Source organism: Helicoverpa armigera, chromosome 21, assembly GCF_030705265.1.
Source record: "Helicoverpa armigera isolate CAAS_96S chromosome 21, ASM3070526v1, whole genome shotgun sequence".
In the NCBI taxonomy this organism is placed as follows: Eukaryota; Metazoa; Arthropoda; class Insecta; order Lepidoptera; family Noctuidae; genus Helicoverpa; species Helicoverpa armigera.
In genome coordinates this window covers 2,137,480-2,151,095 of record NC_087140.1, presented here as the reverse complement: position 1 = coordinate 2,151,095, position 13,616 = coordinate 2,137,480, and the positions used below count along the sequence as shown (strand labels likewise).

The 13,616-nt window shown below is 34.6% G+C and overlaps 2 protein-coding genes across 2 annotated transcripts; both read left to right on the top strand.

Moving 5' to 3' along the window:
* The first annotated feature begins 4,939 nt into the window (after nucleotides 1-4,939).
* LOC110375932 (uncharacterized) lies at nucleotides 4,940-10,272 on the top strand. The gene is made up of 2 exons (XM_021334235.3): nucleotides 4,940-5,501; nucleotides 9,407-10,272. Exons 1-2 carry the CDS (start codon nucleotides 5,027-5,029, stop codon nucleotides 9,718-9,720), a joined length of 789 nt encoding a protein of 262 aa, XP_021189910.1. The 5' UTR covers nucleotides 4,940-5,026; the 3' UTR covers nucleotides 9,721-10,272.
* Nucleotides 10,273-11,941: 1,669 nt separating this feature from the next.
* On the top strand, nucleotides 11,942-13,262 carry LOC135118324 (uncharacterized). Its single transcript, XM_064039958.1, has 3 exons — nucleotides 11,942-12,125; nucleotides 12,347-12,646; nucleotides 13,051-13,262. Exons 1-3 carry the CDS (start codon nucleotides 11,942-11,944, stop codon nucleotides 13,260-13,262), a joined length of 696 nt encoding a protein of 231 aa, XP_063896028.1.
* Nucleotides 13,263-13,616: the final 354 nt, after the last annotated feature.

The window sequence follows — 13,616 nt, the reverse complement described above, 5'->3', positions numbered from 1 at the left end:
CAATATTCAGTTGTAATGCAATTACACAGATTTACGACTACTGGTCATCTTAACTCAGCTTTAACTGTTTTGTTAATCTATTGTATTGACGCTAGACACGCACTTGGGGCTCCGTACAGTATTTCTTATGTATTAACGGTAATGTGTAGATGTTTGACGAAATAACAAAGATAGATAAATATTTTTTGTTTAGTTTAATGTTAAGTATTTTTTGTTTATTTGTGGTTGTTGTAATCAACGTTATAAGACTATTTAAAGACTGCTTTCTGAAAAAAGAACAAACATATTCATATCATTTATTGCGTTCCACAAGTTTCACATGGTGTTACAATAAGCCTACAGCTACGAATATTTGTGGACCCTGGCCTAGTGGGTAAAGGACCAACCTCAAGTACGAGGGCGCGGGTTCGATCCCAGGTCAGGCAAGTACCAATGCAACTTTTCTAAGTTTGTATGTACTTTCTAAGTATATCTTAGACACCATTGGCTGTGTTTCGGATGGCACGTTAAACTGTAGGTCCCGGCTGTCATTGAACATCCTTGGCAGTCGTTACGGGTAGTCAGAAGCCAGTAAGTCTGACACCAGTCTAACCAAGGGGTATCGGGTTGCCCGGGTTACTGGGTTGAGGAGGTCAGATAGGCAGTCGGTTCTTGTAAAGCACTGGTACTCAGCTGAATCCGGTTAGACTGGAAGCCGACCCCAACATGATTGGGAAAAAGGCTCGGAGGATGATGTTAGGGCACACATTGGGGATAAACTAGCCATTCGCCTAAATAAATAAATAGCACTTTACAAAGCTCTAATAAACGCAATAATAAACTTTCGGACTTGCGGCTTTTTCACTCAGTTTTGGATGCTGAAAAAACCCGAGCGGAACATCCGCTTGTCAGAAAACGCTACTATGAGCCATTTATCAACGAATTAAACTGTTTTGCCATTACGCAACAGAACCCTAATAGTATTGTTCCCTCGGTCAATTAATTACAGGTTCTTTAAAAGGCGTTTTGTAATGCACAACGATGTCATAAGTAGTTTGATTTATTAGTTTTTGGTAATACTAGCTAACAACTAGAGTTGGAAATGCTCTTAAGATTCGTATTGATTAGATAACTTAATCAATGAAAAGAAAAATATGTTACAGAAGTTTCTTTTCTCTATAGGGATAGGTATTTCAAAGCTTAAGATTATATTATGTTTGCATGAAAGGGCTAATATCAGGAGAAGCTCCTGAGATTAGCCCTTTCTTTGGGTGCGATTGCAAATATTTTTCGAGGAAGAGCGTTTTGTCCTGTTGTTGGAGCTTATATCCTTTTCAGGCTGTAGACTTTCTGTGAACCAAAGTTCAATAGCTTTGGCCTGAAAGCGCGTCAGACAGACTAGAGTTACATTCGCATTCGTGAAGTGATCCTGATTTTCAGCCTACTTTGAATAAATAACTTCTTATCTTTATTTATACTTAATAGTAGGGATTTATTCTTTGGAAACTATTCTGTGGTGTAAAAAAAGCTGTAAGCTCGTGCCTGTACACTTAGTTAAACGACACTACTATAAGACAATACCTGCTACTACCCGTACGTTCAGCTAAGTTTCGTAACTGACCCGAATATTTTGCTACCTAGTGTGTAAGTTCATTGACCCATCTAACACGTACACTAACAAAGCCATATTTAGCCACGCTATATTATGCTTGCATTGCCCTAGTTAGAACTAATCAATTCAGCCCCTTTCTTATCGTACAGTGCAACTCCTTTATGAGGCCACCTAGTTGTATGAATTTAGATGAGTACTGAAAAAATTAACTTTATGTAAGCTTGCATGGTTACGGCAATTTTACTTCACTTGTATCGGGCTAATGTGAAAATTATATGTCTAACTAAATAGATAGATATCATTATAAATAGATAGATATATTATATCAATAAATATATATAGAATAAGGGAACGGCCGCAAAAGAGTTATCGCGGTCAATGAGCATAGGCCCCAGAAAAAAAAATGGATTGTAGTAGAAGTTGGGACACTGGATGAACATCTGGAGCACAAGAATAATATTAATATTTTGTGAATCGAAATAGGCTATTTACAAACCAAGATAAAAATGTTTAAAATTAAATCTAAAATGATATAATTATGTGGGAACAAATAAGTTCTCACAAGATGCAGTAAAACAAGCGGGAAACTGCATAGTAAAAGTACATAAAATCGCACTATTTTATAGCCTACGTTTATGTTTACTATCCAGCATTACTGATAAGTTTTACTGCATCAACGTTTAGCTATAACTGCATCATTATTGATCTAGATCTAAAGAATCTCATAAAATTTTTGTTATCGTATTCGTGTACCCATACGTACGTGTATACAAATTTATATATCAAACAATGTTTAAGGTTCTTCTACCTACAGACAGACATGTGTTGCTTCTTCTTCCCAGCAAAAACACATAGGAAGTGGTGAAGGGTGGGCGTTTTGGGGGCTGTCTATTGTAAATTCCTGACGTTCAAAAAGTTCTGTCTTGCCGCCAAGTTTGAATAAATGATTTTTTATTTTGATTTTACGCAAAAATAGTCCTTAAGTCTATGGCCTAGTTAACACTGAAATAATTGAAATTATCATGTCGCACAGTTAGTAACTAAGAAAAATATATAATTGAGATAGATTCTTTAAAGTAAAATGTAATAAGACTTAAGTATGTTTATAACAGTAAAGTTACATAAAATGTTGAAATGTTGTCATTAGTTAAGCCGATAGAGTATAAAAATTAAGTTAAATGTATGATTGATAGTATGTAATCACGTAAGCAGGTAATCGAGTTAATACACAGTAACTTTTATTATAAATAGATTATACATTAGGTACCAATTCACTTAAATAACAATCTTATCCAGTTTCACACATAATATAATAAAAATACTTTTTTAAATCTATCAAAAACGAAGTCGTCTATCAAAATTGCCTGTAAACAAAAACCAATTACCCAATGACACGACAAGTTTTCCAATAATTTTCCACAAACTGCAAACGCCTAATGATCGATGCATACATCAATCATATTTAGAAAATCCCATCAAAATCGATTCATGAGTTTTCGATATCACCCCCATCACTTTCATTGAAGATTAGTTAAGCACTTAGTATTATCACATAACCAGTATTATCAAAGAGTATCGAAGTGACGGGGAAACTGGGTTGATTAGGTCATTTTTTGTAAAATACTGATACACAGCTGTACCTCTATACTGTTGAACTGGACGCCCACCTTAATATAGTTGGAGAAAGGATAGATAAATCTAATATATGTGATGATCATCATAATTTCAGAAAATCCACTGCTATACCCTCGATTCCTCCCCCTATAGATTTCGAAAAGAACCAGTTGAAGGCGACTGCCGTCCAACGTTTACCTGCGATATTTGGCAGATCGTCTAACATCTCTTTGGTGGTCATCCATCGCTGCGTCTACCAGTCCGTGATCTCCTTATCATCATCCTTTTGTCGTCCCACTGCAAGGCTCAGGACTCCTCTCACACAGAGAAGTATTGAGCATTAATCACAACGCTTGCTCATTAATGCTCATGCGGACACACTCACATCTTACTGATTTTGAGATTTCAGTCCAGGTTTCCTCGAGATGTTTTCCTTTACCTAGCATCTGTCAGTGTCCAAAATATACTTATAAAGTACCAGTACAAACTTAGAAAAGTTGCATTGGTACTTGCCAGACCTGTGATCGAATCCACACATTCCTACTCGACAGAATGGTGCTTTACCCACTAGTACCTCGACTCGGTCTTCTCTCGAGTAGTTAATAGATAGATTATCTTAAGATAATGCTTTTTAATTACTATCACATAGTAAATAATGAAAGGAGATAAGCAGTAAACACACTCGTTCAAGTAATTGTATAGTGTATGCGTCATTATGTACACGATTTACTCGATTGTGAAGAAAAAAAGAGGGTAATGATTTTCAAATACTTGTTGTTACGTGTGTAATGGTATGGTATGGGATGGTGCTGGTTTTATGTTATTCAAATGTGTTTGTAAGATAATTAGAGAAATGGCACGCTGATGAAGTAATTTAAAGTGTCTTAAATCTTTTATCAAATCGTTTTATCAACATGCATTTGCAAAATTGGGTTAAAAAATATTTTTACAAACCTAAATTATATTATCTAAAAACAATCCGTACTAGGTCACAAGTTAGTAGTTTTCTGAAAAATAAAAATTCCCATCCTCTGATTTTGGTTCAATACCTCGCAAATTGAGAAAAGTCAATGGGGCGATTAATAGAAAAACATTTTTGAAAATGCTTTTGAACTCTTTACATGGTCTAGTAAGTCTGTTGACCACAGTTCCATCCATTCGTATTCCTCAGTCGAATGGTTGGCATCTGCTGTGGTAACCACCTTGCATTTCCGAGATAAATTTTCCTTTACTCATTGATAAAAAAACTGAAAATTAAACCTGTACATGAATATACAGAAAAGTGCGTAAACTAAGACCTTTATAAATTGCTATCCTAAAACATCTGGTTAACGAAAATAATTGCCTACTTTTTGAACGCACCAAATTTTGAATGTACTTACTGATTAAGTGATCACAAACCAAAATGCCTAATAAACATGTTCAACCAACATAACAATTTGTGACAAGATGATGACATTTCACCATCCTCTCAGATCACCTGCCATCGCGATAACAACTACAAATTACCCACAATCAATAGGAGAAATTGTCGTAAACTATTAACGGAAGAAGCCACGCGAAAACGGACAAGTTTTTCATTTCATACACATTTCGTTTACATCGGAATTGAAACCAAAGGAAGCTCGAAGGCCCGGCCGACCGTGAACTGACTGGAAAAACGCAACTTTATACCAACACATGTATAAATATAACGTCTACGGGCGACAGTAATTCAGTTTTGCGCGACCGCTTGATGCAAAATGGTGGTACATAGGGTGACGCTCTAAGGAAAGTGAAGTGTTCTGTGTTGTGTAATCAGTGAACTAATTGACAATCAATATGTATTACCAGACTTTAGTGCTGTGCTGCGTGGCCCTAGCCTCGGCCAACGAATACCAGGACGCTTTGAAAAAACTTTGGAGTAAAAACAGTGATTCGCAAATCGATGTCACCAGTGCTTCAATAGTTATTAAACCTTCCAGTTTCGAGACGAGGGATGCAAGAATCCCTTACACATACAAGCGGTATGCCTTCAAGCCTCGCGCTATTCCTCTAAGGACTGAAGCGCCCCAAGTGGAAAGAAATGTGTATTACGCCGATGTCAAGAATAAAAGCAATATACTTTTCCCTGGTAATTATATCCCAATTGCCAAAGAGAAAAGTAATTTGACGGATGATGGCCAGTTCCAAGTTAGAGCAATACCCTTGATCAGGAGAGATGAGTTCGAGAGGCGGTCGTTGGATGTCGAGGAACCGATCATTGAGAAGCCTGAGGGATTCTCAGAGGCGACCATCTCAAGGAGATCACTATCTTGTAAGTATGATTAAGATAATCTAACCTACATTGTATTTATGATAGTTTTTGTCATCTAGAATATTAATTTCACCCAGATAATTAATCAGATCATTAACATTATCACTTTCATTATCTATATCATTTTATGTGTTCTATGTATAACCATAAGTATTTCAATTTATCAATAGCCTAAAATGTCCCAATTTATTCATCAAGCTCTTATAAAGTGTACCTCTTAATTATACGTTTCAGTGTTAATTGAGTTTCCATCCTTATCAATCTTAACAACTCATTCAAGTATGTAAATAGACAAATCAACAACATTATGATTAACATCAACACTGCCTAATTTGAATCGATATTTTTTGCATACGCCTCCAATTACTTCAAATATAGAAGATTTATTATCGAAACTATCGAATGGTATCGTGTGGCATCGAGTAATTTCATCACGCAATACTTCATTAATACGTAAGTTAGTATCAATGAACTGATGTTGCATGTTAACAAACAAACGGTCGCAGTTATAGATGTCATTGGAATGTTCTAGAAATTTATTAGGATTTTCCAGCAATTTCTCTTGAAGCCTGAGGATTTGTCTTCAAACTTTGTCCTAGTATGAACTTCAAAATTATCATCACAGCCGTCAAATGACCACTGCTGGACTCTTGCCTCCCCAAATCTGGGGAGATTTGCCCATTGAGACAATGTGTGTTGGTCAGCATTGTTAAAAGCATCGACTGTCAAAAATTTTGCATTTTCAGCAGTTTCGACAACCACATGATTATGCATGGATTGATTAACTTAATTATCATCAAAATAGGTCGTGATTTCATTATGCAAATATTGTGTTATAACACCTACTTTTGATTCCGGAAAAGTTTAATGAAATTCATAAAGTTAATTGCTCATTAGGAAATGTATGATTTTCGCACCACTTACAATTCCTTAACTAATGAGGAAGTTTTTCATGTTTCGTGACTTCCTTTTATTTCCAGTTTTTAATTGTGAATGTTAATTGATTGTTTAGGTTCGATGACTGTTCAACTATTTTCAGCGCCTATCCTGGTTATTAAAATTCTGTATTGAATAATATGTCTATCACCTTTTGACATAAATCTGCCCAAAGCGCATTTTTGCAGGTATCAATTCATGTGAAACGGAAGTCAACCTTTTTCTCATTATTTCTAAGGGGCACTCGTTGTAAGGGACCATTTTTTTGACCCATTTCTAATCAATATAGCCTTTACGCTCTATTTATTTTCTGGATCTAAATGTTTAATTGTTGTAATTAAAATATTTTACTATCGTTCATTAACACTTACCATCACTTAACTTCAATTATCTTTCAGTTCAAAAGCTTCAGAGCTTTTGTTTTCAGCATCATTTTACAAAACCGTAGCTACTTTCACTCATATTTCATTAACCATTTCCAAAACCTCTTAACTTACAACAAACAATACATCAATAAAAATTCATTGTTCCCAATTGTTTTCCGATTCATATTGATCATAAATAATTTTCGAAACCTTTTCATTTATTTTCACTTTCTTAGAAGTTTCGTACGATCCCAAAATTCTGGGTGGTTTCTCAAAATTGATGATTGTTAGATTTTCTCTTTTTTCAAAATTGGGGAGGTCTTTGCCAAGAAATACGTTGGTAGGCCGTAACGAGACCCCGTAACGTAACGTTTTGTGCTTTACGGTATACGGTTCTGATATACTTTTACGTGTATCGTAGTCAACAAGCGGAAATGATTGCCAGTTACAATATTGATGAAATTCAGTTCGGCGAGAGTTATTGCTAGTTAGTCGGGTCACATTGTGGTTGAGTGCAGAAGCTCCACTGCTTAAGGTGGCACATACACCTTTGTTGATTCAGTCAAATTGACTTGTTAGGATAAGAATTTTACTTTTGAATTTCAAAACAACTTTATCATTTTTCTTTAGATTTATATATTTCTTTATATTTTTCATCTATATATTGCTGGTGGTATGTACATGTGTTACTGGGGAGTTTGTTGCGCCACTTCTTCTTACCAGCAAAAACACATAGGAAGTGGTGAAGGGTGGGCGTTTTGGGGGCTGTCTTTTGTAAATTTATTTTTTTGACGTTCGAAAAGTGCTGTTTTGCAGCCAAGTTTGAATAAATGACTTTTGATTTTGATTTTGATATCATTAGACCCATTTGTCGGGGCTTTCTTAATTTTACCAATTAGGCTTTTAAGAAAATACAAGGATTTTTTGTTTGCAGTTTTTGGTCTGTACCAAGGCAGTTTATTTATAATATTTGATGCAGCTGCTACTACATTGTGAAACAATATCTGTGCTTTTAATATCATTATGGATTTTTGTAAGACACTTGCGTTTAGCTGAGCTGTGTAATAGTCTGATATGATGATCGTGATCAACATTCTAGTTAATACTTTAACTCTTGTTTCCATCTAAAATATTTGAGTAATTTATCGGTCTATCACTTTTGATATCATCCTATCAATAAGCGTTTGCTTTGCTTGCTTGAAGTGGATTTTCTGCCTCAACCATTCATATATTGTATTCAGTCGACGGTGAATTTGTAACGGTTGGTAATGATAGTGGTATTATTGCGACCGTTTCTCTATTATTGACTGAGCAGGGCATTAAGTGCACTGGACTGATAGAAAGGGATCAATTGAATGAGGGGATCAATTTTGAAGTTGATGACATGAATTTATTTCTGATAGAAAAAAAATCATTTCATTTTGGGGAATAAAATGAATGCATTTGATAATGAAATTGGAACTTATAATGATAAAAAGTCAGTAGGAATACCTACTAATGATCAGTATTAAACTCTTCACAATATGTAAATCACAAATCCATTTATTGACATTCATCTGATATTGATTACTCTTCAAGACCATTATCACGCTATATTACCTAATCCATCAATAAGTAAAGATCAGCATCAGACACATTCATCTTTATTTCATCAGGTGATATGTATCCATATATTATCTGGCACACAATAAATAATTTTCGCTTCACGAGTCGTTTGATTGATGGTATGGTAGATGTTATTGAAACCGATTAGCATATAAATGGTGTAATTGAAATCTGTCAACGATATGAGACAGAATCTATCACTGCAGTTAAAGATCACAAATCAATCAGAGAAAAATCTGAAGATATGAATAAGAGCAACAGTACAACTTTTTCTATTTATAAACTTAATTCAACAGAAGAAAATTTCAAAGCAGTTAATGTTAATTTAGGTGAACACTATCCAATACGACCTAGACAATCAAAAAAATGTTCTCTAAAAGAAGTTATTAAAGTTATAGACAACATTGAACAACATGAACAATCAAACACTCCATGTCAAGGACAAAGACAGATTACACGAAACCGTCAAACTTTCCTAACAAGAATGTGCGTTTACTGTGATAAAGATAATAATTTAGGTATAATGCGCTGAAATTGCTCACAATTACACTGTTAATCATTAAGACACGCATGCTATACGTAATCTGACTCATCTGACGTTTCACGCTAACGCAGTTGTAATAGGTTGTTAGCCTGAACTGAGGGTAATGGTTGTGTTTCTGTCAGGTGATAATTATTGGCTTGGCTAACTAGTGGGAGTGATGATAGTATCGTTAATTCTAAGCATGTAGTTTTAATGATTAGAATAACTTTACTGATGGAATTTATAGTACCCAAAAAAAAAAAGCGAAATAAAAACATTTAAGATTGAATGAATATTGGGAGCGGGGCAGGAAGATGATGATGATGATTATGATGTATACTGATTCAATGTATGCTTCCATTACAAAGATCACCAAGACCACTTTACAATAGCCATATATCCTCAACCTTGACCTTTTTTTCCACAAACATCATGAATTCATAAAAAAATAAAACAAATCTTTTCTCTCTTTCCAGACATAATGGGTGAGGATGAAGATGAAGAGGACGAATTCGAGGATGATGATGATGGAGATTTTGAAGAAGAAGACGTCGGCAGCATCAAAGGGCAAGAAGAAGAAAGACATAAAAACAAGAGAAAGAAGAAGCTCAAGCCTAAAAAGCTGAAAAAATACATGCTACCACTACTATTGGCGTACAAGATGAAATATTTTGCTTTAGTACCAGTGATGATTGCAGGACTGGTCCTTTTGATAGGAGCTACTGGTCTAGCAGGATTCTTCTTTGCATTATTTGCAGCAGTCATGGGATTACAGAAGGGAGGATATTAGACAAAAGACCAATGACACCGGCTTCGAATCTGGAAACAACGAAAACGAATGAAAACCGATTGAGATTCCACAACAAAATTCTACTAACAGGGTTGTAATTTTTTTGGAGTTGAATCTCAAATTATCGACCTCGAAGAAGGTGTAAGAGATATTAATGGAGTAAAGAAAGGATCAGTTTTTGAAGTCGGTTGTAATTAAAATAAAGTCGACGACTCGCAGTTGCCATTCAGTCTAAGTAAGCATTCATCTGGAATCCATCCCTGCTAGTCTGATGTCGAAAACAAAGAAAATCCACCGATAGTTAATTGGCAGATTTTTCTGTTCCCTATAATTTTCCTGTTTTTCGTACAAAACTTGGACTATTGAATTTCTGTATTTAATTTTTTAATACATATTCTGTTAAGGCTCGCGCAATGTAAATATAGTTAAGTGGTAGTATTAAGTTATTTATTTATTTATTGTTAGTACGAATAGATAATGTAGTTACCAATTATAACGTAGACGAATGTATCGCTAACAATGATAATATAATTATACGCAAGTGCTTTGATGTTTTTTGATTTTTATTTATTGGATTGAGTGATAGTGGTTTCAAGAAAATACTTGATAGAATGTTAGCTACTGATAACATTAAAAGGGTAGATATACTTGTAAGTCGGTTGATAGATTTTATCGCGGTTATATTATATTATTTAATCCCGACGTTTCGGATCCTTTACAAAAAAAGTAGTTTTATTTAAATGCCTAATATTCGCGTAAGTGTCAGAAATCAATCGGTTGATAGAGTTATTTTGAAGACAAAATAATGGCCTTAGAATTTAAAAAATGTTATACATGATAGATGATGATAGGAATAGCTAAATTGCAAAATAGGGGAGGAACTGATAAAAGTAAATAATTGATATCCATAAAATACATGTCAACTGTCTAGAAGGAGTATAAGAAGACAGACGACTATAAAAATATCATATTGTCAAGATGCTCTGGCATTTAAATAAATGTTCAATACTAGAAAAAATGGCAGCAATAAATAAATAATTGACAGGAGAAATTACTAGAGAAAACCGCAGCTTAAGCTATGCTCCATTTAACATCGCATCATTTTCGAAACTCTTCTGTTTTGTGGTTAAAAAAATTGTGAATCCGAGTAATTGACTGTTCTTTAAAAAAAAATCTTATACTCTAAGTACAGACTGTGAAGATATAACATTTGACCTAAAAAAAGATTTTTTCTTGATACATAATTACAGGAAAAACCTTCTTTCCTGAAGTCGGTTAAAAAGAACATAAAATATACACTATTCAGGCCTGAACATTTAACAAAACTGTATCCCCGATTAGCGCCATCTGTGGAACGTTGATTGACGTTAGCCGGAACATAACTACAAAAAATATAGAAACTCAAAAAAACACTGCAAATGAACATATCTGTGTGCGTATTAAATATTGTCGATTGAGATAAAACTTGACATAGAAATAGGTTTGGTACCTGGAGATAAATATTTTTATTCTGATGCGGAACTTTCCCTTGAGGCGCAGTCAAAGTCAAGAGCGTAATTTAGTCAAAACGCTGATTAATACTCAAACTCAAAAACGTTTATTCAAATGAGGCTGATAAATCAGCACTTTTGAATGTCAAAAACAAAAGACAGCCCCCAAAACGCCCGCCCTTCACCACTCCCAAAAATGATTTTGCTAGAAAGAAGAAGTGGCGCAACAAACTGCCCAGCAACTTCTTATTATGTGTACTATACTTATATACTTTGTATGTATAGCTTCTGAGTTTGAGGTCTTCAGTTTAATTTCCAGATCATACAGTGTTATTGGGTTTCTGTTAGATTAATTTGAGTTACCTGAGCCCTTTGATCGCCCTTTGCTGCACTCTGATCTGAAAGCAGACAGGAAAGTTTTTGTAAGTTTTTCTTATTTTCACAAACCAGGATACAAAAACAAAACCAAGTAGCAATAAGAAAACTAGACCCAAAGCTTTCCCTTACACTTGAATTAGCGTATAATTACTTAGAAATACACATAGAGAGTCATTAAAACTCAACGCATGATAGACCATTATGTTCCCATTAAACGCTATATAAGTTTGTGACCAACAACGCTAACCTCACTTCTTTAACAGTGGTCAAACAGATAAAAAGTTTCAAAAAAATTATGGTACTGTCAAGCAAGATTGAACTTTAAATCCAAGGATTAGAGACTAGTGTTGAAAATGCTGCCTTACTCCCGTGGCTTGATCCTGGATAATTCTAATAACTATGGGATTGTGAAGACTGAAACGTTGTTTGGATTTGCTCCAAATGGTCATGACAATTATGTGGATGGGGGATTTAATACTACAGAACCCCTGGAGTGGATTATTGCTAGCAGCAACTTTGCACCTAGATCGTTATCAGGTAAGGAATTGTTGATTGTTTTGGGATGAGTAATTTTGTAGTTCAAGTAGACTCACGATCTCAAGATCCTAAATTATTTGGCCCTGATTGTTTGTATCATAAAGTCAAAGAATTTACTGTCTATCTTTTCAATATTGTAAAAGCAAATGCAGTGAATGGTGCAGTGGATAGAAGAGTAAATAATATGATCAACTTTTCAAAAGAATTTACCCCTTTTCAAGGAAACACAGAAGTCGAACCACGAGACAAAAAATCAACACCAAAAGCGGAATCGGAAACCGCGAAGTCAGCTAAGAAGAGTAAAAAGAAACATTTTAATAAGAAAAAAAGAACAGGCAAGGGGAAACTCAAGAAGTGCATCTTCAAAGTGATAAAGAAGTCTAATAAGAAGAATAGGGGAGGTAATAAGTTCTCCAAAATGCATAAGAAGTATATGATGCCACTGATACTTGGGTTGCTGGCTGCTAAGAGTTTGCTGATACCGATTGCTTTGAAGGCTTTGGCGTTCTTGTCTGCTAAAGGTAAGCTTTTCTTCTTACTAATAAAAATATTCATGATGGACTCACATATAAAGAAGAAGTTAAGCGTGAGGAGCACTAAAATATAGATTTAAATAGGCACTATAATTTACAAAATAGAATTCTTAACCTATTTAACAAGTACAGACTTTTCTCCCATCGAGATCCAATTGAAGAATCTAAAATTCATCAAGGAATTTAATAAAGGCAATTATAACGACAACGTTCTTCGAGAACTTAGAGTGTAACTTCAAATTTTAGATATACAACATACTATAGCATGCGTCAAATATACTCAGTTAGTACTCATATTAGTCTACTCTCACCATTACTATACGTACATATACCTTAAAATAATTCTATAAACTATCTCTAATATAAACTTATATGTATACCTTTTCTTACAGGATTAATGATGGGCTTCTTCTCAACGGTCATGGCATCAGTCCTGAGCCTCAAAGGCATGTTCGACCACAGTCACAGCTACCAGAACAGGAAAGATGACACCAAGACCCAGGTGGAGATCATCCAGGTCCCTTCGAAGACAGATGACCATGTGTACTATGATGAACATTATAAAAGAGGGGATTATATTCCTGTGCCTGTTATGGTACACTGACAGTTTTCAAAAATAACTTTTCCCTTCTTAAGTTTCCCTTCTTAAGTCAAGCGTTTGACCTCTCATGTATACGTAGTAGTGAAGTTATTAAGGGCCCCGGCTACTCTTAAAATTAAATTACCTTCTTTAATACTTTTGTCAGTTGCAAAGTTATTTGGCGACTTTTATAAGAACTTTTACTACATTTACGTTGTGTGTGTTTTTATCAGTAAAATAGGATTAACAAGTCTTGAGAACCATTAACTACTTAGTAATATAAAAAAATAATGTTTAAATACGTTCTTGTGATTCTTGTTTTAATACTAATTTGTCATAAACTGCATTTATTAATTAACGTATTAAGTTAACCTATAC